Raw genomic sequence first — 26,484 nt, 5'->3', positions numbered from 1 at the left:
AAGTTGTAGCCGGTGCTGACCGGTGAATTTCATTGGCTCAATGGGAAAAAAAACGTAAGCAGTAGTTTTCAGAACCAAGGATATCCGACCGGTAATGTTAATGTCCGCTGAGCCTCACAGCCGTGTACCCCTGGCTTCTTAAAAGTTGTCTCCACACCTTCTCCCTCCTCTTCCCCGCCCCCCCCCATCTCTTTTAAAGGACTTACGTGACCCTTCCCGTACACCGTGTTTTCACTGTCTTAATTACAGCGCCAACCTTCCTGTTCATCGCGTTGTGTGTCTGCATCACATTGGCTTTGCACTGTATGAATTTCACTCAGCGTTCCCCCCGCTTGCCCTGTCCCCTGCCTGCATGACAGGCTGGTGAAGGAAGCAAGTTGCCACCAGTCATCTGAATAATGGCCTAAGTGGGACAGCCTCATTAGGGTTCTGAAATAGAACTTAAACTGCTTAACCATACAGTGACACAAACAAAATAATCAAAGCTATACCATAATGTTTGTTTTATAGGCAGATTGTAATTTATGTCAATTAGCCAGAAAGATATGGGTTTGTGCAAAAAGAATTAGAAATAAACTAACAATTGGGAAATCAAATAAAGAGCTGTGGTGTTCAGCCATTCTTTATTTTTGTATATATTATGTATACAAAACATGTTTCTGAGATGTTAAAATAAAAATTCTTGCACTGCACACAACAACATTGATATCTGTTTTGACACAAAATGTTCTAGTAACTCAGCAGACTAGGCAGCATCTCTCAAGAACATGAATAGGTGATGTTTCGGATCCAGCTCGGTGTCCTTTTGTGTATTAATCAGCATCTGTGTGTCTCTCCGTTTCTTAATTTCTGTTTCCCTGCCGACAGTCTCTTCATTTGGACAGTAATTTTAACCCAAGGGCTGTGCGAAAGATTCCCATTCAGCAACAGTATATGCAATTAATACTTTTTGACACAAGGTCTGACAAATGCAGCCAACTTGCAAATTATTTCACATTCCCTCTGGCAGAAGTCCTTGTATTTTATAGAACTTCAGATTTCATCTTCTTGTCTTATTCTCTTTTGGAGATGCTCATTGATTGCTGCAAGAGGGTTTGCCTTAAATGCTGGGTTCTCAATGGTAAGTTTGAATTGGGCCACTTCTTCTTCTCTAAAATATAAACCAACATGTACAGTGTTAGTATAAATACCAAAGGCAAAGTTTATAATAGTCACAAAAATAGTCACTCAATCCAATATCACCACCAACCATAAAGCACACCCTTCCAGAAATTACAACCTGAAGATGCAAAATAGTTGTGCAATTGGTAAAACCATGGATAAATGTATTTGAAGGATGATAAGGAAGCAATTTGTCACCCATATGGCGGTGAGGATGTGAAACCTGCTGTCTGAAAGTGAGAGAAAGGCTATAGTCCAGATGGTATTTGGCTGTGCTATGGCCTGAAGGACTTTTGATCAGGAGCGTGAAGGTGGGATTAGGTTATCTATCTCTTTTTACTCACAGACGTTCTAGCATCATGAATGCTCAATGCTTCTCTGATCAAGATGACTACCTCTGCAAAGTTCCACTTCTGATAGTCTGGCATCCTCAGATCAGAATGGATGTATCATCAGATGGTAGTCAAATACACTTTAGACAAAAATGTTTAAGATTTTGAGCTCTCCATGTACAAAATTCCTGTCTAAATATCTCACAAGCCCAATACTGTAAATTTGTATAGCCCCTGTACATTAGTGAATGAAATAATAATTATTACTCATCAGCTACTTCCACTGAATTCTCATCAGCTACTTCCACTGAACTATCAGCAGCAGGAAAATACCATGAACTCGTTGTTCAGTGACCAATCCCCATAACACATGTAACCAGTACAGTCAGTACAGACTGTATGGTCAACATACTAGCGTAAGATTAGCGCACCAAACCTCTTTACTCAGACCCACAGAGCCATTGCTGGCACTTTTCGGAACATTACTAAATGAGATTGATTAAGTTAGAGATCATAGATAAATCAAAAAATTACGCCCTCATAAATGCAAATCAGCAGCTCAGCTACAGTGGAGAAAGTTCTTAAAGTTGTTGGGTGGTATAGGTTGTATCAAAAAATGGTTTTACAGTAGACAGCTCATGGTCATCATAAATGCAAATCAGCAGCTCAGCTACAGTGAAAATGATGGAACAGTTCTGAATACAATTGTTTTGTTTTGAATACAATTAAATCTTGGAGGGCATGAAAGCTAGGGAGAATGAAAATAGTCAATGCAATTAAAATGGTTGGAAAATATTTTACGAGGGCATACAAAAGGCAATGTCTCTTTGCTGACAACAATCCAAGTATTTCTTACCCGTCAGGTAAAAAGGATGATTTGTTATTTGATCCAGCAATCTAGAATGGTTTGAACCAGGCATGGTAGAAATCATGTGACTCTGCGGTTCAGCTGCGGTAATAGTGACCTTGAAATTGTAATTAAATGCATTTGAATTTTGTTGCAAATGGTATGAAATGCAGAAGCACTCTGTTGCAAGGTATGAAAAGTATTTTTGAGCAGAGGAATTTGGTGGCCTGCACTCTTTGAAAAGTAAATTGAATTTGGGGAACCTTGAAATGGAATTTCAAGGATTGCCAATCAGCAGCCGTGTCAATCAACTGCCAACAGTCAGTCAACTGCCAAAGGAGTGATTTGCCCACCAGCCTGAGTGTGAGCTGTTCGCTGAGAGGGCAGTCTACCAGGCCTGACTGAGCTGCCAAAATAATCCATTCTGCTGTCCATAAGCCCTCTGGAAACCAATTTGCCCACAACATACTACTCCAGAAAACACAATATTGATTGGTGGTGAGGTAGAATATTTTGTAACCAATTAGTCCCACTAGTAAGGGATTAAAAAAAAGTGAAAAACATAATTAGAAAGTTAAATCATAAATTGCTACCATAATTACTATATTAAAAAAGAGATAGAATGTGACCTGTGAATGAAATACTATTCCAATTCAACATCAATGGTAGGAAAAATAATAAAGCAAAAATAGGGGAACCTCTGGAGACAGAGTATAATCATGAACAGACGACGTGAAGTTAAAAAAAAAAAGGAAAGTCTTGTTTTTTCAACTTTACTTAATGCTTGGAAGAGATAAGAGATAAACGAGCAGACAATTGAAATTGAAATATAGTTGATACAAGTAATTTACATTTTCAAAACGCCTTTGAAAGGTATCCAATAACCAGCCAATGAATGTCAAAGAGGATGCAAAGCCAATAATCACATACAAATGGATTACTGTGTTCATGATAGAAAGCATAGAGGAAGAAAGTGGGTAGTGATGCTCCAACACAGGTAATTACTGGAACCATTGGTGTTCACAATTTACATTAATAATTGAGACTCCAGATTCAGAAATACAATTTTTAAATTTACAGATTATAACAAACTGGTGATAACGTGGGTGGAGTGATCAATATTGAGCAGGACAGCAGTAAATTAAAGAGAACATCAATAAACTTCCAAAATGGGCAAATAGCTGAAAAAGGAAGTTCAGTCCAGATAAATGTGAGGCAGTACATTTGGAAGCTGCAAGTTCAGGTGGAATTAAGGATAACGGGTTCTTGGAGAACAAATACATCAAATACACAAAGTTGTGCTACAAGCAAGGCCATAAATAAATTTGTTTTTTCTAGGTGCAAAACTTGTAAAACTTGGTTAGACCCCAATTACAGTACTGCATGCACTTTTGTTCATACAAGAGATATGACACTGGGCAAGGTCATGCCACTTCCCCTCTTATGATACTGATGAGATATAAATATTTTACATGTCCCATTCAATTAAAATCTATTCAAAAGCATAAATCAATTTTTTTTAATGCAAAGTATAATGTTACTAATTACAATCAAACATGCGATTCACTTCATAAATTATCCAGATTCAAACTTGGCTGTTGTTCTCAGCAGCAAGTACCATTTACGGAGAGAATCAAGAGCAATACAACCTTCAAGTATTTTGCAGTGATAATATAGCTTACTTTTCTGATAAAAAGAGGGAAACATAATAAATTAAAAAATTAACAATAAAATATCTGTCTAGTTACTTACACATCATATTTGGAAAGCGGAAGATAAATAAAGCAATTTTCAATTTATGAGATTAATTTTGGCTATAAATCTGTCTATTCAATTATAATTCAATATTCAATGTAATAATGATATTGGGAAAACTAATTTTGTTTTGGTTTGGTAAAAAGATCAATACATGAACAGAGATGATTCAAAGGCCATGCTTTTTTTCTGTCTTTCTTTTGCTCATGTTCTGGAGCCATTTAAATGCAGCTCAGAAGCGTGGAGATTATCAAAATGGTGCTGGGTATCTGTGCCAATGCTGAAGCAACCTCCACTTTACATTCAGTTACGCCGAAGCTCTAGGAGCCAGGTTCCCACTGGAAGACTGGCCTGGGAGCCGTGCTTAAAAGAACAGGAGACAGTGAGCATGGTTGGACAATTATATTATTGTACTTGGATGACCTTGTTAATGTCAATTTTCATTTTCACTGAGTGATTGCCCTCATAGTTATTGCCTTAACTGAGTTTGGAAGTGTTTTATAAATGCAATTATTTTTTCCTTCAAAAATCAACATCCAGATTCACAAATATTTCACTTACAATAATGAATATTTTCTCTAATTCTGAGGAGTCAACTGAAACCTTGTTGAAGTAATGCTCAAACATAATCAGTTTTTCAAAGTCAGAGAACAAGGCTCTTACATGAATTTCCGTTTTTGAGCTTGCTTCATCTTACTGTACTGTATTCTTTCTGGTTTCTTCTTTGCATGGCTGCAACACAAAAATAATGTTGAACATTTTATGCATCTCAGTTTAGTTAAAACTGCACATACAAACATACACATTGGGAGCAGGAGTAGGCCACTCAGCCCTTCAAGCATACTTGGCCATTTAATAAATCACGTGCGTCAATTGTAACATCAGCTCTGCGTTTCCTGCTTCCTCGAGTAACTTTTCATCCTCGTGGTTTTCAAGAATATTTCTACATTTGCCTTAAAAACATTAAATTTCTGTTTCCGTTAGCCTTGAGGAAAGCAAATTTCAAACTCAATCCTCAAGAGTGTAAATTTGAAGTAATCTCTGCCTCAAATGAATGATCCCTTATGTTCAAACAAGGACACCAAGTTGTAGACTCTTGCTCAAGAAGAACCGTTCTCTTCACACCCACCTTGTCAAGATTTCTTAAGGTCTTGCAAGTTTCTATCAAGTCCCACCTTACTCTTCCAAACTGCAGCATTTGTAATTCTAACGTGTTCATCCTATCCTCCCAAGACAACTTTCTCTTTCTAGTTATTGGGCTAGTAGAAAGTCTATGAACCTCCAAGTCCCCCCCCCCCCCCTCCCACCCCACCCCCATCCCCCCACACACACACCCCAACATAAAATAACAAAAACTACATAAAAAAACAGACAAAAAATAATAAAACGCGGACAGGCTGCAGAGGCCGCTGCTGGCCAGAGCCGCGCCGCCTACCGGAAGTACCGCGCAGCCTACTTCTATCAAGTCCCACCTTACTCTTCCAAACTGCAGCATTTATAATTCTAACCTGTTCATCCTATCCTCCCAAGACAACTTTCTCTTTCCAGTTATTGGGCTAGTAGAAAGTCTATGAACCTCCAACAATGTAGACATCCAATGCAGGAGGATGAGGGATGATCTTATAGGTGTATAAAATGATTAGAGAAATAGATAGGGTAAATGCACAGTCTTTTACCCAGAGTGCAGGAATCAAGAAAAATAGTACATAGGTTTAAGGTGAGTGATGGGGGAGAGATTTAGTAGGAGCCTGATTTTCCTTTCATACAAAAAGAGTGGTGAGTATGTAGAGCAAACTTCCAGAGGAGGTAGTTGACACACGTAGCATCACAATGATGAAAAGACACTTGGACAGGTACATGGATAGGATAGGTTTAGGATACCGGTCAGGCAAGTAGGACTAATGCAGTTGGGGATAGACACAAAATGTGGGAATAACTCTGCAGGACAGGCAGCATCTCTGGATAGAAGGAATGGGTGACGTTTCGGGTTGAGATCCTTCTTCAGACCTTTTTTCGTGTTGGTCGGCTCAGGCAAGTTGGGCCGAAAGGAATGTTTCCATGCTGCGTGTCTCTATATGACCGACATCAATGAAGTGTCGGCACACAGTGCTTGAGCTTTTTGAGACTCGTGCTGCCTCCAAATCTTTCTTCAAAGCATCGCTTGTCTTTCATGGATCCTTCTTAACGTTCCAAGAATTCATTTTGGTTCCCGTCAGATACTACCACTCACTTGTACAAGACCAATTTACATTGGTTAATTAATCTACTAACTTGCACATGAAGGAAGGTGCAGGAAGGAACGGCAGGTGCTGCTTTAAACCAAAGATAGACACAAAAACTGGTGTAATTCAGCGGGTCAGACAGCATCTCTGGAGAAAAGGAATAAGAACATGAAGGAAACCAGAGCATCTGGTGGAAATCCATGCAGTCACAAGGAGAATATATGACAACATGTGAGTTCCATAAGACACAGAAATGAAAGAAAAGATCCAAACTGCGTGGCTGAAGATGTAACCTATCTAGCTGTGAAGGCTCACAACTATGGCCTTACTAAAAAGGCCTGGTTCTGCTTCTATTTCTTTTCTTGTTATGATACAAATTTGATGATTGGAGTTTTAAAATGAGACATGATGGATATGGAGTCCATATTTTCTTTAAAAAAACTAATTTCAGCATTAAACAGTAAAAACTCAGAACCGTTCACCACAAAATGCCTTTTTGCCAAATTTGCCTGCACCTTTTCAAAAAGCTATTCTTCATAGCATTATAGATTCTTCAAGTAATCTCAAAGAAGCTTTCACCGCCCTTTTAGACAGCGCATTCTGGATCATAACTATTTTTGTTAATAATATTCTTCTCAGATCAGGTTCTTTTGCCAATTATTGAAAAAATTGTATTGTTATCTAATAATATAGATAGCAAAGCTTGCACCCAGCAAGCCTCTGTTCTTCGGCTCTTGTTCCACCACCCCTTTTGGCTGTTTTCGTCAGTTTTGTTTGTCTCTATCCTTCCAGGTGGAATGAATTAGAACATAGTGAATTTTTACCTCATCACTGACCCAGCTGAATGCTTACCCACCTTTCATTTGTTATGTAACAATCGATACTTTGAGACCCTTTTTGGATGCATGATGGAAAATGTACATCTCGCCAATTTCACAACTGTACATTAAAAACTGATCAAGTTTTAATGCAGACGGATGATACCTATCTCCACATCTTTTGTTGCTCAAGTGCAGTTTGGCCAGGTCATTGGAACATACTAAATAACGAGACATCAAGAAATAGATTTACTCATGATCAAACACGAATTTAGAAAGGTATTGCTAAAACCCCTTTTTCACGGGGCGACTTGACGCAAGAGGTAACCAGAGTTTAACATCGTGAGAACCTCGTGCGATAACAGTACAGCATTCGTGGACCACCGTGGACCACCGTGGCGCTAAAGGCAGGTAATCGTGTAACTTAGGTACTCGGGAGAAAATTCAAGCAAGCTTGAATTTCTCCAAGAGTGATTTGTACACTTGTGGTTGAGCATTGCAACATTTTATGAACGTAGTGGCCAGTGCGATATCCGTAGTAACTCTTGCGGTTACCGTGGGAACTCCTGCGAACGGTAAACCCGGAAGCTGGACAGAGGGGACAGAAGGTGAGTAAAAAAGCTGTTCTCAATGTCGCCAATGGAACATGTGTCCATCAAGGACGTCCCACCTCATTGTCATTGTTGGAGAATCTTTTTAACAGGAACACGCAGAGATGGCTCCCAGAAAAGCTCAAAGAAAGGGGGTAAAGCGTGTCAGAAAGGTTTTTGCCATGCAGGAGAATGAGGAGGAGACGCAGCAAGTGAGACAGATGGAGAGGCAACAGGAGATGCCAGAGATAACACTGCCTGTGGGCTCCTTGGAGCAGGGAGAGGGTGAGCAAGGTGGATTTCAGATTACCTCCCCAGTAGCCGTTGTAGGAATAGCCTCTACAGATGCTTATGTAAAGGGAAGATGGCAGAAGGTAAGGCCATATAACTTCTCCAGGGAACAAGAGGGGGAAACTTGTAGAATGGTACCAATTTAACGAGATTTTACTTCGGAGTCACGTGAGTGACTTCGTGAAGAAGCCCGCCCCAGGACGCATTGCGGCATTACGTTTCAGCATGCAAAGCGGCAGCCGGGAGTCAGGGCTCCCGAAGAAACGAGAAAAAATCTAAGTTTAGGTAAGTACTTACCTTTACTGTTACAGCCCCTTTGCGTCTGCTTGTTTCCCGCAGGGCGTGCAAGCGGCCCCCTTGGAGCGGAGCCGTTAGGGGGACCCACTGTGCAGTGCTGGCGTGGAGTGCGCTGCAGCCCGAGTGCAGGTGAGCAGCAGCCCGAGTGCAGAGAGAGAGAGAGCGAGGACCGCTAATCAGCGCCCCGCTCCCGACTCTGCATCAAGCCGTCAGCATCAGCTGCGGGCTTGGGGGGAAATGCTGCACCTGCCCGCTCGACGAAAGGACGTCGTTGGGTAGCAAACAGGGGTGGACCGCTTAGTGGGCGGTCCGCAAACCCGACACCGCGACCGAGCCAGCCCGCTAGCACCTGAGCAGCGGGCTGGATGTGTGTAAAACCCGGCGGTGGAGCTGACATCGGACTGGGACGTCTCTCCACCCAGGAGGGGGAGAGACAGCCGCCTGAGCTGCAGGAGCGACTCTTGGGCATTGGAAAGGTGAGTTTGCAGTTGTGTTTTATTACAGATTTCAGGAACTCAACACAAAAAACTCGCAAAGAGAAACTGCCCCGCTCCAACTCTACCAGCGGGGCAGCAACCGGCGGCAGCGTCGCTCGCAGAGCGTTTTCGCTATCCCTGAGACCGAGCCAAGCCAGTCTCGCCAGAGCCTACACGGCGGACTGGGAAAGCGGCCAGGAAGCCAAACGGCCGGTCGTCTCCGATTCGTCGGAGGGGGACATGTCTCTACCAAAGCAGAGAGAGACAGCCGCCTGAGCTGCACTTAGCAGCTCCTGGAGGAGAAGGTCCACCGGGAACAGCAGCGCTCCCGGCGAGACAAACAGGCACCTCCTCCATAGTGTCGTTCAGGCACTGCCCTTTGCTACCCTCATACCACGGGTTGGAGCAGGAGGCTAGCATTGGTGACCAGGGCAGGGCTGGTCTGCAAATGGGGCAGGCGGACAAAATCGGGAGTGTGCATGAGGTGCAGGATCAGGAACAGCTGTTGGGTGTCGTGGACCGCTTCGTAGCAACCCCACGGGCTGGAGCACCGCCGGAGCCAAAACAATGGCAGCCAGCAAGAATATACAGCACCAGAGAACTATGAGGCCCTTAAGGGGAATAAGCCTAAAACAGCAAAATCTGGAAGTTGTGGGGGCCCTTATGCGGGCATAAAAACTCAAGCTACAGCGGATCCGAAGGCTCCTGATGTCAGCTATCACAGCCTATGCTTGTTCTGTGGAGATAACGAGATCAACACGATTCGAACTAAATAATCTCTGAAGGGAAATACAACACCTGCCCTCAATCTCAAAGATGCAGGCTTGAGCAAAGCCCAGCAGCGGAGGCAGACTCACTGCTATTTGGGAGAGATCTGAACAAAAAGCTGAAGGAGATCGAAGAGGTATCAAAAACCTTCGGCATCATGAGGGCAGGCCAAGGGACGAGCAAACCACGACTTTCGATACCCTAACAGCAGCACCTCACGGCATCCACCAGTCTATGTCTAGAATATGGGACTGGTGAAAGCTTGGGGCCGCACTATCCCCAAAGATCTTTTAGATCAGGGCCCGCCGCGGACCCCCTGGAAAATGCGCCCCCCCCCCCAACGTCGCCAGCACATCCTCAGAACAAAAGCACTCAGAAAACAGAAAACACAAAACCGCCAATAACCATGGAGGTAGGTGGGTCTGGTTCCTACCAGCATATAGAGCGCTTTCTTGGACTATCTTGGCTTTCATATTAATTCAGTCCACGTAACTATAAGGATGCCAAGAGACAACATAGTTGAATTGGCACAAACAAGCACAAAGTAATGGTCAAACTACCAACTACTCGACAAATAACAGAGTAATTGGGAAAAAATGGTACCATTTCTGTCTACATCATTCAGATGTTAGTATCAAAAACAACATATAGGTTGTCATTGAGCATCTCATGAAGTTACCCACTGAAGTAATATCAGAAAGACAGTGGTGGGGTTACCACTTATACTGGGCATTAATTATCTAAAAAATGTTCGGGTGAATTTTATGAGTTTTAAAGCACTTGCATGTATGGGTATAAATAGACTACACTATGGAGGTGGCCTATATTAACCATATGGCAGCATAAAGTCGGTATCATATGAGAAGTTGGTCAAACCAATTTGGCAATGGTATATCCATAGATGTATTTGACTATCAACAACTTACCTGGGCGGTAAGAAAAATACAGTGACAGACACCAGGTCACATAATATTAAGGACTACATCAATTAGATGTTTTCATATAAAGTTAACAAAACTATTAAGCTATATGATGCAACAGATATTAATGCATTTCATTGTCGCTGTACTGTACACTGACAATGACAATTAAAATGGAATGTGAAACTGATATCGATTATTTGCATTAACGCTATATCACCAGGTGTTCGGGGATGTCCTATGTATGTCGCGGGGGGAAACCAGACCCTGGGCCAGTGGAATCCTCATTAAAAAAAAAAAAAAAAAAAAAAATTTCTCTGGGACAGATAGTTCCAGCAGAAAGATCGTCAGCTATATATATTAACTTTTCTGACCTATAGGTCATGTTGTCATTCAAGAATGTATTTATAATATTGATAGACAAATGCGTTCACGCTGCATTGGTGAAATTAATTCTATGTATTTTTCCCTTCTGCCTCACCAATCGAGAACAACGCACAGTACAAAAGGATTCTGCTTCAGGTATTTGATAGTACCTGACGGACTTACGCAGCCTTGTTTCACTTCACGCCATGACATGGCTGTTGAAACTTGGATGGTGTTTTTCCAGTACCCAGAATTATTAATATCGGAGCCGGGCACAAATCAACTGTGCCATGAGAAATAAGCTCCTGAGCTGCAGATTCTGCGCAAGCCTCTGGGACTGGGATTGTTATACTGAATAATCGACACCATGTCAGCATCCTTTTGAACATCCACTGGACTACAACACTTGTCCAGCATCAAGAGAAGTACTGCAAGGATAAAGGGGAAAACCTACTCATCCGATACAGGTACTACGAACTGGAATTCCTGGAGAACCTTCATCATGATGAAGGATTCGGCTACAGTGCCATCAACACAGCTAGAATTGCCCTGCCTGTTCTTTTTCAAAACAGCTACAGGACAACAGGCCATGGGGTCACTGGCTGGTGGTAAATTTGAAGGGTATTAAAACTCTAAACCCCTAGACTAGGTACACCTATATATGGGATGTCACAGTGGTTAACCACACTTCAGGGGATCCCACCAGCCAGAGTCCTAAACCTGAACCTTCTATGCACTAAAAACATATGTTAAAGGCACATGGAGCAGCACAGAGTGTCCAGTCACTACTCCTATTTTCAACTAGACACCATGCTCACAGCTTCAGACCAGATCTCTATCATTTGTTCAGGGAATGGTCAAACCAGACCAGGAACACCTTATCCAGTCATAAAAAACGGGCTACCTGCCAGAAAACACGGTATGTGCCAAGACCCTATTACCTTACATAGACACAACCTAATTATGCGAGGGAGATGAAAAGCCTTGTGGGTTGGTCACAAAACACCTTGTGGTCGGGTAACAAGCCTTTTTTGAAATGGCTCAAGCAGGTTAAAGCTCCTGGGATAAAACTAACATGTATAAAGTTGTCATCCCACAGGAGAAGCCTCCACGTCAACGGCAAAAGAATGGACGTGCCTGTAAACCACATCCTGGCTACAGCAGAATAGTGGGGGTAAAACGTTCAGAGAAATAAATTATTATAAACTGTTGACAAAACCTGTTTTTATTTGCAGGAAGATTCCAATCTGCAAATATTCAAATTAGCCAAGGGGAGCATTTAAAATTCTTCAGTGTTATTGTAAAATACCATTGTTTTTTTTTCTATAAACAGAATCATTGGTTGATTATGATAACACGCTTCCTCCCTCAAAGGCTTCGGCAGCGAGTGATATAAGCTGTTACACGGTTTGAAATCACAGAGCTTTGAAATCTTCACGAAGTCACTCACGTGACTCCGAAGTAAAATAGTAAGATTAAACGAGAACTTACCAGTTTGAAGTTTGATCTGTATTTTATGAGGAGTTACGATGAGGGATTACGTGCCCTCCGCTCCCACCCTCATTACATGGATCAAACTGATAATTGATGTCTCTTTATTCTTTACTATGTTACTTCAAATACGTGTCTGTCTGTGATTCCACACCGCTGCTTTGAAGTTATGCCGCAATGCGTCCTGGGGCGGGCTTCTTCACGTAATCCCTCATCGTAACTCCTCATAAAATACAGATCAAACTTCAAACTGGTAAGTTCTCGTTTAATCTTACTATTCTCTACGATAAATCCAGAGAGGATTATAGAAACAGGGAGAGAAAACGGAACCTGCTGTAGACGAAGGCTGCGGAGTATCCCGGGTGCTCATGTGAGTATATATAACGATATATCAGTTCATCAACAGGAGAACCATTTAATGTTATCCAAGATTTAAAAACATACAATGCTATAGATGTAAAAGTGCTGTTTTTGCAGTTATCTTAAACTTCTCTTATAAGTCTGTCTGTGCCCTGCAGCTGCAAAGTAAAAAAGTTGCAGACAGCTTTTACACCCTCTGTGTTTGAGGTTGGAATCATGTCTCTAAGAGCCATAAAATAAATTATGACATCATTTGTGCCACGTGATGATTTAATTGCACTTGACAGTTTACAATGCTCATTCAAGATTTAACGGGAAAGCTCGGGAGACGGACAAGTCACTCGCACAAATAACAGAAATGCCGAGTACCATGGGAACTCTTTGTCTACCCCCCCGTTATATCGTATGTGTATCGTGCTAGACCACGACCACTTCACTCTGGTCACATCTTGCGTCATGTCGCCCCGTGAAAAAGCCCCATAATTCTTCCTTCAAACTTCTCTCTTCTTAAGAGTATCAACATCAATTTCATCAATGTCAGTAATGGGCCATTGACACTTTGAAAGCATTAGTTATGATCCACTGATTAAATAGTACAACAAGGTACTTCAGAGCATATAAAATCAGTACTTCAGAGCATGTAAATTAGAGTTACACTTGTTCACATCAAGTGTACTTATTTTGAGTTAGAAGCAGTCAATCAGTTAAACTTTGCCAGTACAGCTGGAGTTTAACTTTACACTTGTTATATTCCGGACGGCAGAGTGAATAACAACTTACACGCAGGCTGCCTGGATCACAAGAGAGATTTATTACTCAACATTCCCAACTTATATACAACACCAACTCATTGGCATATACATGAATATGCATGATTACATTACACTGCTCTCCTTTTTTTTGTATTAAATCTAAGTACACAGTTACAATTTTCTTGTTGTGATACTTGATTTAAACCCGTGTTCATTAAATCTTAAATGATAACACAATATATTTATTTTACATATTTACACATTTTCATTCTACCTAGACAGTGAGTTATTTAACTTAAAAACCTAATCTGACTACTGGTTTAAGGATCCTGCCTGATCGTCTAACAGTAACAGGTGTAACAGGTTTAGGAGTGGCATGGGTGGGGGACATTATTTGTGGAAATGAAAATGTCAGAAGGAATTTTCGCACTGTAAACACTGTATATATTTATTACTTGGACAGGGGCCACAGAGTGGCACGGGTGGGGGACTGTTTGGTGAAATTTGACAAATGTAAAAAAATTGTACTGAAAAAACTTGTATAGTCTCCGAAAATGTCGGATGAATTTTGTTTGTTTGAATGGTTCAGGAATTGTATATATTTATCAATTGAATAAAGTCTATTTTGAAATAAAAAAACAAAAAAAAAAAACAGGTTTAGGTGTTGGCTCAACTGTAGGCTTGTTTGGCTCTGTTTTAGTACTCTGACTTTGACCAGAGGAATCTGTTTCTTTTTCTGTACTGACTGAACTGTGTTTCAATCACAGTTGGCTCTTCCAACTCACTTTCAGATAAAGATTCAGGGATTAGGACTTCATGCTCAGTTTTTGGTTCATCTTTGGCTGGAATCATTTGATCAATATGAACACTTTTGATCCTATCTCCAACTTCAACTAAGTATCTTTTGGTTCCACACACTTCCACTATTTTCTCAACATCCCATTTGTCTCGACTGGACTTGTTGGGAGGACTGAGAACATGAACCTGCTCATCTGGCTTGAAGTACCTCTCCTTTTTGTCGGAGTCAAAATGGTGTTTCTCACTTAATTGTTTTTGTTCAACTCTCAAAGCCAAATTGGGTTGAACTAGACTTAAGCGTATTCTTAGCCTTCTCTTCATCAACAGTTCTGCAGGTGAGTAACCTGTTGTTGTGTGTGGTATGGTTCTGTACTTCAGCAAGAAACTAGCCAAACGATGTTTCATGCTGAGGTTTGAACTACCCTGCAAAACCTGTTTCTTGAGAGCGTCTTTGACAACTCTAACAGACCTTTCCGCCGCCCCGTTAGAGGCTGGATGGTATGGGGGAACAAGTGTATGTTTAACACCATTCCGCTGCATGAACTCTTTGAACTGTTCTGAACGAAACTGAGACCTGTTATCAGAAACAAGTTCTTCCGGTAAACCATGGCACGCAAAAATTGATCTCAACTCATCTATGGTACACTCATTAGTAGTGCTTGACCCCATATGTATAACCTCAATCCATTGAGAATGACTATCTACCAGCATCAGAAAGTGATCATTACCCTTTTCGCAAAAATCTACATGAACTCTCTGAAACGGCCCACTTGGCCATGACCAGGGTTGCAGTGGTGTTTTTGGTGGTTTACTCTGGCAATTTTGGCAGACGCTACATTTGCTCACCAGTGACTCGATGTCACTGTCAATACCAGGCCAATACACAAAACTTCTGGCAATTGACTTCATGCTTACTATGCCAGGATGTTTGGCATGAAGTTCGTTAATAATTTTGTTTCTCAAAGACTCTGGTGCAAAGATCTGTAACCCCACTTAATGCATCCGTGCTCACATGATAATTCATGGCATCGATTATGGAAAGGCTTCAGCTCTGAGTTCAGAACTGAGTTCAATCCACTATCGATTTCAGTCCATCCGTTCAATGTCTGTTCATAAACCCACTTCAGCACATTGTCTTTCTTTGTTTCTGCTGCAATTTCTGTTGCAGTCACTGGAAAGTCTTCATCTACAACTTGCAGTGTGTAGATTGAGTTCTCACTTCCCATGTCAGAGTTCTCATGGGGCAACCGGGACAACGCATCTGCAACTGCGTTGCACTTGGAGCTTCTGTACTCTACCTTGTAGTCATACTGGGACAGCAAAATTGCCCAGCGCTGCATCCTTGATGAAGGTATAGATGACTTGGGACCAAGTATCACTAATAGTGGCTTGTGATCAGTCACTAGGGTGAATGGTCTGCCGAGAAGAAACTGATGGAATTTCTTGATTCCGAACACGATGCTGAGTGCTTCCTTTTCTATCTGCGCATAGTTGCGTTCACTCGATGACAGGGTGCGGGATGCAAAAGCAATAGGCTTTTCCTGTCCGTCATTCATTACGTGGGAGATCACTGCACCTACACCATAACTTGAAGCATCACAAGCAAGTTTCATCTCGCGTGTCGTATCATAGTGAACAAGAAGTTTGTCACTTGTCAAGTTTTCCTTGCAAATGTCAAATGCACGTTGCTGTTCCTTTCCCCACGTCCATTTCACATCTTTTTGTAGCAGATGATGAAGTGGCTTTAGCACGGTTGCTAAATCTGGAAGGAATCGTGCATAGAACTGGAATGATCGTAGCTCTGACACATTGTTGGGTTTTGGAGCATTCACTATTGCTTCAACTTTCGCTTTCACAGGGCGAAGTCCGTTGGCGTCTACTTTGAGTCCAAGGTAGACCACCTCTGACTGTGCAAATGCACATTTACTTTGACGCAGTTTGACATTGTGGCAGTTCAATTGTGTGAGAACTTGCTCGAGGATTTCCAGATGCTCTACCATGCCTGTGAATATCAGTGGGTCATCCTGGTTGCATACAGTGCCGAATGCCTTGTAATATTTGGTTCATGACGACTGGAAAATTTTCGGGGAGGATTTCACACCATAGGGCAGGTTTGTATATGAATACAAGCCCTTATGTGTGTTGATAGTCAAGTACTGCTGACTTTCCTTATTGACATTGAGCTGGGCATATGCGTGAGACAAATCCAGTTTAGTGAAGACTCTTGCTCCGCTAAGTTCTGCGTACAGATCTTGCGAGGTTGGTAACGGATATTGTTCGTCATCAACAGCTTGGTTGATTGTGACTTTGTAATCACCACATAGTCGAACAGTTTTGTCGGCCTTGGGTACGGCCACAATTGGCGTTGCCCAATTACTCTGGTCTGTCTTAACAAGTACTCCATTCCGTTCTAATCTGTCGAGTTCTACCTCCACTTGTTGCTTTAGTGCATATGGTACAGGTCTTGGTCGAAAATACACAGGTTTCACATCTTGCTTAAGTTGAATGTGTGCAGAGTACCCTGTTATTCCCGTGCAACTGTCAGCAAATTTGCTTGCATTTTCTCAAGACGTGATTTGGACAAATTGACGCTGAAAATGTTCTTCCAGTCTAATTCTATTCTACTCAGCCAATCCTTTCCAAGGAGGGTTGGTTTATTTCTGTAGCTGGCTACTATGATGGGCAGTGTTACTGACTGAACATTATGTTGAACTTTACAGTTCATTTGTCCACAAGTCTCCAAATCGTCGCCCGAGTAGGTTCTCAGCTTGACCTTACTCTCAAACAATGGTACCTGTGGGAACTTTGTTTCGTACAGGTCTTTGCTCATGACCGAACAATCTGCTGCCGTGTCAATACACATATGGATTAACTGCTCATTAATCAATAGTTTAGTTTGAAAGTCCTTGCCTTGGCTGGTTGTAGGCTTATTGATGTTGGTTGCATAAATGGTGTACAACCCAAGTTCATTTAAATCTGGGTTCACCTCCAAGTTGTGAACTCCTCTCCGGTGTTGTTGCTTGATTCCCGCAGATTGTTGGTTTCCTGTTATAAGCTTGGCCCGACATGCTGAGGCGATATGGCCTTTCTTCTGGCAGTTATAACACTTGGCCATTTTGAACTGACAAAATTCGGATGAGTGATTACCGTTGCAACGACAACAACTGGCTGAACTTGGCTCCCCGTCATACTTCGGTTTTGGTTTACAATACAATACAAATTTATTATCATTTGAGCCCCAGTGAGACTCAAACGAAATGTTGTTTCCACAGCCATACAAACAAAGACACTGTCTTACAGACATACACATAATTAAATTCACACAAACATCCATCACAGTGAAGCCACTGTGATGGAAGGCAAGTCTTTTCTCTCCCCTGTTCTCCGTGTCTCTCCCGATGTCCAAGCCCCAGGCGGGCTGTCCCACGGCCATTTTATTTCGTTTACGGGTGTCCAAGGTTGGAACCCCCACGGGCGATGGTGAGTCCCACGGCCATGAAAGCCGTGCTGACGCGTTGCGGGAGCTCCGGGAAGCGGTCTCTCTCTCTCTTTGATGTCCATCCACCGGACCTGCGGCTGCGTTTGTAGTAGCAGGAGTCGATCTTACCATGCTTTCGGCCAGCCCCAATGTGAGAGTCCGCAGATCCGCAGCTCCGGCTCCGCAGTTCCATCAGTTTGGACAGGCCGCTCCACGGTGCTAGGCCCCAACGACAGCCGAGACCCGACAGGGAAAAAGTCGGGTCCACTAGACCACAAACACAAATCTATTCGCGTAGTGTAACTCGTCCACAGAAAGGCTGTTCCTGCAACGGGTGAAAGTTAGGCACTGCCATTGTAAACGGCCACTGCATTTCGTGGTGGACGAAACTCGCGAGCATTCTTTGATGCCATCTCCATTGTAGTAGCAATCTTACATGCTTTCTCGAATGTGAGATCTGGAGTGTTCATCAGTTTGGACAGTTCATCCACTAGACCACAAACAAATCTGTCGCGTAGTGTTCGTCCAAGAAAGTTTCCAAAGTTACATTGTAAATTTAAGTTTTTCAAGGCACCAATGTACTCATTGATTGTCTCATTCTGCTTCTGGTTTCTAGTGCCAGATTTATAGCTTTCTGCAATTTCCAGAGGCTTTGGGTTGAAGTGCTCCTCCAACTTCTTTATAATGTCATTGAATGGCATGTCTTTTGCCTTTAAGGATGCAAGGAGATTCACGAGTGTGCCGTACACTTCAGGGCCGATCTCCGTGAGCAGAATCGCTTTCATGCATTCGCAAACGGCCTTATTTGTTTCAGCCACTATCTCTCCTTCACCACTAATCTCCAATATATTGTTTGCCTTGAAAAACATGTTTGCTCTCTCCATATAGCTGAACAGCTCTCTACTCTTGTCAAAAGTGCCATGATTTCCAATGTAGCCCGTGGACGCTGCCATCGTGTTCTCTTTAAAAAAAAAATAAAAGGACGTTCTAAAACCCCGAATTCCTGTCTGTTCTGGTGTAACAATTCACCTAAAACTTAGCTGTACAAAGACTATTCAGCATGAGGAATTCGACAAAAAAACTCAGTCTAAAATGTTATACAATCGCAAGGGCGACATCTTGCCATGTAGACACAGCATAGAGATAGCCTGACAAACTCTCGCCGATTTATCCAGCTGCTGTTTTAAACTACCGTCCCCTGCATAGAAGGATCTGCAGGCCTCTCATGTCCAGCTCGCAAACAACTGCGACACAACTCCATATTTACTGTTTAAAATGTTAAATACTGCGTGTTGCAAAACAGTCCGGCACTGTATTTAAAGGATGAGTTCACAAACTCTATCCCATCCTCGTCGCCAATTTTGTTATATTCCGGACGGCAGAATGAATAACAACTTACACGCAAGCTGCCTGGATCAGAAGAGAGATTTATTACCCAACATTCCCTACTTATATACAACACCAACTCATTAGCATATACATGAAGGTATACAAAAAAAGCTGGAGAAACTCAGCGGGTGCAGCAGCAACGATGGAGAGAAGGAAATAGGCAACGTTTTGGGCCGAAACGTTGCCTATTTCCTTCGCTCCATAGATGCTGCTGCACCCGCTGAGTTTCTCCAGCTTTTTTGTGTGCCTTCGATTTTCCAGCATCTGCAGTTCCTTCTTAAACACAGCATATACATGAATATCAGATTCAGATTCAACTTTAATTGTCATTGTCAGTGCACAGTACAGAGACAAAAAAATGCAGTTAGCATCTCCCTGGAAGAGCGACATAGAACATGATTTCAATAAATAAATCAGTGTTGAGTAGTGACAGCAGTGTTGAGTAGTGTGACAGCCGCAGGGAAGAAGCTGTTCCAGGATCTGCTGGTCCGGCAACGGAGAGACCTGTAGCGCCTCCCGGATGGTAGGAGGGTAAACAGTCCATGATTGGGGTGAGAGTAGTCCTTGGCGATGCTGAGCGCCCTTCGCAGACAACGCTTGCTTTGGACAGACTCAATGGAGGGGAGCGAGGAACCGGTGATGCGGGCAATTCTCACCACCCTCTGCAGTGCTTTCCGGTCGGAGACAGAGCAGTTGCCATACCATACTGTGATACAGTTGGTAAGGATGCTCTCGATGGTGCAGGGGTAGAAGTTCACCAGAATCTGAGGAGACAGATTCTTCTTCAGTCTACTCAGGAAGAAGAGACGCTGGTGGGCCTTCTTGACCAGAGTTGAGGTATTGTGGGTCCAAGAGAGGTCATCGGAGATGTTGACCCCCAGGAACCTGAACCTGGAAACATGTTCCACCTCCGTCCCGTTAATGTGGATGGGGGTGTGCGTGCCCGTGCTGCTTCCTGAAGTCTACAATGAGCTCCTTGGTCTTCTTGGAGTTAAGGGCCAGGTTGTTGTCAGCGCACCATGCTGCTAAGAGCTGGACCTCCTCCCTATAGGCCGACTCATCGTTGTTGCTGATGAGGCCAATCACCGTTGTATCACCTGCATACTTGATGATGGTGTTAGTACCATGTACAGGTGTGCAGTCGTAGGTGAAGAGGGAGTAGAGGAAGGGGCTCAGCACACAGCCCTGTGGAACGCCGGTGTTCAGGGTGAGGGTTGAAGAGGTGTGCTTGTCTAACCTAACAGACTGGGGTCTGTTGGTTAGAAAGTCCAGTATCCAGTTGCAGAGGGAGAAGTCGATGCCCAGGTCACCGAGTTTGGTGATCAGTTTAGAGGGTATAATGGTGTTGAATGCTGAGCTGTAATCGATGAACATCATTCTTACGTGTCTCTGTTGTCGAAGTGGGAGAGGGCGGAGTGAAGTGCCGTTGTTATGGCATCCTCTGTACTCCTGTTCTTGTGGTAGGCAAACTGATAGGGATCCAATGTGGGGGGTAGGCAGCCTTTGAGGTGTGCATGAATACATTACAACACTATTAACATCTCTTAAATAAACGCTTACCCTATTAAATCCAAATCTAATGTTTACAATCCTGCCATGAGTTTACTATTCCTGGAAACCTTTCAAAGAATACCAGTAACATTATGGGGCTCATGTTGTCGACCTACCCGTGGTGAGCCCTGTCAACTGACCTCAGTCAGGCGATCGACAACAGAGACAGCAGCAGCGCCGCAGCTTGGCGCCAATCCAAAGCATGCGCCTTTTTTTAGGGAAGGCACCAATGGATGTCGAACCGAATGGCATCACCCTGCTGCAGACTTCCGCTGCCTCAAACGCATGAAGAGAAGCAACATTACAAACACCCAGCAGTCAGACAGCTCATACAATGCCTTCAAAAATTTCTAACGAATGAGGAAATACAAGTCAGTACAAATCCTGAAGTAACTCAGCAGGTCAGGCAGCATCACTGAAGAACATGGATAGGTGACTTTTGGGTCAAAACCCTTCTTCAGACTGAATGTAGGAGGTACAAGAAAATGGAAAGGGGGAGAGGCAGGAAGGGGGGGAGGGGGGGTGGGGGGGGAGAGAAGGTTAATAGGCGATGGCTGGAACAAAGGCCAGAGATAAGAAAGGAAGGGAGATGTGAGAAGTTTTACAAATTGTGGATTTGGCAATGGAGGAGGCCCAGGCCAGAAAGGTCAGTTTGGGAATTGGAAGGGAAGTTGAAATGATTAGCAACCATTTCAACTCCATTTGTCCAGTCGGCCTCGGCAGACCGAACGCAAGTGTTCAGCGAAACGGACACTGAATGTGTGTTTGATCTTACCGATATACAGGAGGCCCTATCAGGAACACCAGATGCAGTAAATGGAGACAAGGGACTAGGTATAGGAATAAGTATTACATCTCCTGCGGTTGCAGCAAGGGCTACCGGAAATTGGAGAATTCAATGTTTATGCCGCTAGGATGCAGACTGTCCAAGTGGAATATGAGGTGCTGCCCCTCCAATTTCCGGTGGTGCTCACTCTGGCCATGGAGGAGGCCCAGGACAGAGAGGTCGGATTCAGAATGGGGAGTTGAAGTGCTGAGCCACAGGGAGATCAGGTTGGTTAATGCGGACCGAGAGGAGGTGTTCAGCGAAACGACGCCACGCCTACGCTTGGTCTCACTGATGTAGATCAGTTGACATCTAGAGCAGTGGATGCAATAGATGAGGTTGGAGGAGATGCAGGTGAACCTCTGTCACACCTGGGACGACTGCTTTGGTCCTTGAATGGAGTCGAGGGGGGAGGTAAAGCGACAAGTGTAGCATTTTTCGCGGTTGCAAGGGAAAGTGCCCGATGAGGGTGTGGTGCGGGAGGGAAGGGAAGAATTGGCAAGGGAGTTACAGAGGGAGCGATCTTTGCAGAAAGTAGACAGGGGGAGAGATAGGAAGATGTGGCGAGTGGTGGGGTCACGTTGGAGGTGGGGAAAATGATGGAGGATTATTTGTTGTATGTGACGACTAGTGGGGTGAAAGGTGAGGACTATGTGAGTCTGCCCTTGTTACGAGTGGGGGGCATGGGGAGAGAGCGCAGTGTTACGGAGTATGGAAGAGACCCTGGTGCGAGCCTCATCTATAGTAGGGGAGGGGAACCCCCGTTCTCTAAATAATTAGGACATTTCCGATGCCCTGGTGTGGAACACCTCATCCTGGGAGCAGATGCGGCGTAGACGGAGGAATTGGGAGTAGGGGATGGAGTCCTTACAGGAAGCAGGGTGGGAAGAAGAGTAGTCTAGATAGCCATGGGAGTCAGTGGGTTGATAGTGGATGTTGGTCAGAAGTCTATCACCTGCGATGGAGATTGTGAGGTCAAGAAATGGTAGGGAAGTGTCGGAAATGGTTCAGGTGTATTTGAGTGCCGGATGGAAGTTAGTGGTGAAGCGGATGAAGTCAGTCAGTTGTGTGTGGGTGCAGGAGATAGCACCAAAGCAATCGTCGATGTAAATGGAAAGTCTCATCTTGGGAACAGGTCCAGCAGAGACAGAGGAATTGAGAGTTGGGAATAGCGTCTTTGCAAGAGGCAGGGTAGAAGTGTAGTCCAGATAACTGTGGGAATCAGGTGGTTTATAATAGACATCCATCTCCTGTGATGAAGACAGCAAAATCAAGAAAGGGGATTAAGGTATCGGAAATGAGGAAATACAAAGGTTTCAAATCTGAAACTGAATAGAAACTGCTCTGGAACCTACAAGAATCTACTCCCTAATTCTATTTCACGAACATGCAATCAGGTGATCAATCTCGTTGTACTCATTGGAACTCACTGGCTGCATGCTCATGAAATGGTGCCAATTGAACCTGATATAAATTGAGAGATCCTTCTGAAAGATAGATTCAATTTTATTTAAATACTACTACAATCCTAAACTCCTAAACTTGCCTATTGAGAAATATATCTGCATATTGAATTTCCATTAGTCTTGAACTACTTTGGCCATTTTTTTGCTATAAAAAGTCACAACCACATTGATTATTTTACAGAACTTTGGGGACAGGGAAAGGGAAGTCCGTTGCATTTTCCAGCATTATTGTTTACTTTCGAGCCTTTGAATGGGTCTGTGATAGGGAAGTAGATGAGAACAAAACATGTGGTAACATTTTAAAGATTAATTCAAAATTGAACACACAGTAAAAAAATCTGTAATCTCAAAACAAAAATTTGGGTCTCCCACCATTCAGCCATCACTTAATAATATCCGATAAAATTTCCGCTAATGTTAATTTTTTGTTGTTGTAAGGTACAAGCAATTTCCATGTGATTTCCTTGTTAATTATTTCTCATGACAGGGAAAAATGCTAATTGGCCCCTCGCAGATTATTTCCATTTTATCACTAATTTACCTGCAACCTACACTCTCTCACATACCCATCCTCTCCATCCCAATACTGCTATGAACTACTCTCACTCGGGGGTAAATTTACATAACCAATTTACCTACCAACAAGCACATCTTTGGGGGGGGGGAGATGAAATCCATGCACCCAAGGTTAACCCACACATTTTTAGGGAGTATGTGTAAATTCCATACATTCGCAAATCAGAAGAGTTGTGATCTAACTAGTTGTGATCTTCCTGCTTAGGTCTCAACATCAGTGTCGAGGGTTAGGGTATTGGGACAGGTGTTGCATCTTCTGTGGTTGTAGAGGAAGCTACCCGGGGAAGGCATAATTTAACCAGGGAGTTGCAGAGGGAACGGTGTCTGTGGAAAGCAGAAATGGATGGAGAAGAGAAGATGTGACTATTCCTGAAGGTGTCAGGACAGTTAGATAAGGTATGAAGGCTACAAACTGAATACTTGCCTTCATTAGCATTGAATACACTTTGATGAAATCAGACTAGGGTCATAGAGAAATACAAACCACGTAGGAAAAAACACAAACGGGTATTTAGAAAGGCCAAAAGGGGCCATGAAGTGTCTTTGGGGAATCAGGTTTTTTAAATCCCAAGGCTTTTCCTATGTACATTAAAAATAATAGAGTAACCAGGGAGAAGACAAGGTCAGAAAGAACTTCCTCAAGTCATGGAGTCAGAATCTCTTTCCTCGCAAAAAGCTGACAAGTGTCAAATAAAAATATTGGAAGTGAAAAAATATTGGAAGTAAAAATATTGGAAGTGAAATTGATGTATTTTTTGTTAGGTATGTGTATGAGGGGTGATGGCACCAAGCTAGATCAGATAGAGTTTGTGGTACAGATGAGCCATAAAGAAACTGAATGAGACTATTCATAGTTCGATAATTCATCTTGCTCATTCACATTTAATTATTAAACATGCAACAAACAGCTAGATAGATAGGGTCGTGCCAATTTCACAGATTATGAAAAAGCACCCAAGTTCAGACCATCAAAGACAGAGTAAAATTCCATTTGAAATTACAAATATCACCATGTTAATTACACATGTCGATTTGTACCTCTTTGATTTATTGGCCATTGAACTGTTGCTTTCACTGATCAATTCTGTCAACTCTGGCAGTGCATCAGAAAGTGGCTGCATGTCTCCCACAACAGGGGTGGATTTCCGTTTCTCTTGGGCTTTCATCTTCTGTTTTGCCAGTTTGATCATCTCGATTTCTGCAAGACATAACATTGGAATGAATGGTATCTACCTTGCGGCAGATACTCCTTTCAATATGTCTTAAATCGAAAGTTTGTAGGTTTTAACCTATGTACCGACATACAGCATAGTCTGCAGGCTTCACACTGGGATAATTCCACTGCCTACAATTCTCCACACAATTCAGCAAACAATGTATGACATGAAGCTCATACTCTCTTTCCTCAATGCTAAATCGTTATATCCACCTTTTAGCATTCAAAACACATAAAATATATACAAGACAGCCTAGACACTTGGAGTGTTGTGTACAAGCCAGGGGCAACAATGTTTACCTACTAGCTACAGGCAGCAGAAGCTCACCAGAATCTGGTGCGTCCATCTTCATTTAACAAACTGTCCCTTTGCATTTATTTTGGCATTGATCTCTCTTACAAAATTAAAGTCAGCTGTGAATTGGATGATACTTACTGTGAAGCCATTGTTCATGCCTTTGTTTTATTTTCTCTTTCTTTGAGATTTGAACCTTGTCACCTGCAGAAGACAATTAGCGTTATGTCAAAAGAGGTATGCAAGGAAGCAAACAACTTAAAAACAATTCTATTGGAGGTGAAAGAGTGATACAGATACTCGAGCGATTCTTTGTTGCTAGCATCAATCATTAGCCATTTTCATAAAAGTCCAAGTTGGCATACAAGCTTCTGAATTAAGTATTTGTAGCAAGGCCAAGTGTCACATTTTCAGTTCCCATGCCTGTTGTAAATTATTTAGAGCATTCTATGAGTTTTGTACCATACTCTTCAGGTTAGAAAAGTTTGGCCTTGGTGCTGCATAGATTCCATATCGGATCTGAAATGATTCAATTGTGAAACTGATTGTAAAAACGAATTAATAATCTCAAGAACGTGTACATACTTTGGTATAGAAGTTTAAAGGAACATCTGACTGAGATGTTTAAACTGTGTCAAATATTTGAGAGGGCAAGGAAATAAACTATTACTTGTTTTGGCGAGTTCAGGAAAATGGGGCAACATCTCAAAATTAAAGTGAGAAAGGGAAGCCAGAAAACCTTTCTTCATACAAAAGGTAGTGGAAATCTGGAATTGCCTTTCCCAAATCAGGAAGGAAGATCACAAGTTCCCAAGTTCTAGAAGTAGAATGAGGCCATTTGGCCCAAAGAGTCTATTCCGCCATTCAATCAAGGCTGATCTCTGCCTCCTAATCCCATTTTCCTGCCTTCTCCCCATAACCCTTGACACCCCTTCTAATCAAGAATGTATCTATCTCTGCCTTAAAAATATCCACTGACTTGGCCTCCACAGCCCTCTATGGCAATGAGTTCCACAGATTAACTACCCTCTGACTAAAGAAGTTCTTCCTCACTTCCTTTCTAAAACGTGCCCTTTAATTCACCAGTGGAAACATCCTTTCCACATGCACTCTATGGCTTTCATTATTCTGTAAGTTTCAATGAGATCCTTCTCAACCTTCTAAACTCTAAGCGAGTAAAGGCCCAGTGCTGTCAAACGCTCATCAAATGCTAACTCACTCATTCCTGAAATCATTCTGGAAAACCTCCTCTGAACCCTCTCCAGAGCCAGCACATCCTTCCTCAGACATGGCGCCCAAATTTGCTCACAGTACTCCAAATGCAGCCTGACCAGTGCCTCAGCATTACATCTCTGTTTTTGGATTCCAATTACTTTTTTTTTAGGTGAGGTTGATCTATATTAATTTAGTGAAAGTATTAAATGCTACACACTCTATAAGGAG

The 26,484-nt window shown here is 42.7% G+C and overlaps 1 protein-coding gene across 1 annotated transcript in view; it reads right to left on the bottom strand.

Annotated features, from left to right (window-relative positions):
• Positions 1-583: 583 nt before the first annotated feature.
• Positions 584-26,484, bottom strand: part of slx9 (SLX9 ribosome biogenesis factor) — a 110,026-nt gene continuing 84,125 nt past the window's right edge. The window contains exons 3-6 of the mRNA XM_055638426.1: positions 25,183-25,245; positions 24,569-24,728; positions 4,759-4,827; positions 584-1,150 (exon numbers count right to left, since the gene is read on the bottom strand). Of these exons, the coding sequence (XP_055494401.1) occupies positions 1,033-1,150; positions 4,759-4,827; positions 24,569-24,728; positions 25,183-25,245 (410 nt within the window). The 3' untranslated portion in view covers positions 584-1,032. The remainder of the gene's footprint in view (positions 1,151-4,758; positions 4,828-24,568; positions 24,729-25,182; positions 25,246-26,484) is intronic.

The sequence above is a fragment of the Leucoraja erinacea genome, chromosome 7 (genome assembly GCF_028641065.1).
Source record: "Leucoraja erinacea ecotype New England chromosome 7, Leri_hhj_1, whole genome shotgun sequence".
NCBI lineage: Eukaryota > Metazoa > Chordata > Chondrichthyes > Rajiformes > Rajidae > Leucoraja > Leucoraja erinaceus.
The sequence above is the reverse complement of the archived record's forward strand: the minus strand, read 5'-3'. Positions and strand labels throughout refer to the sequence as shown.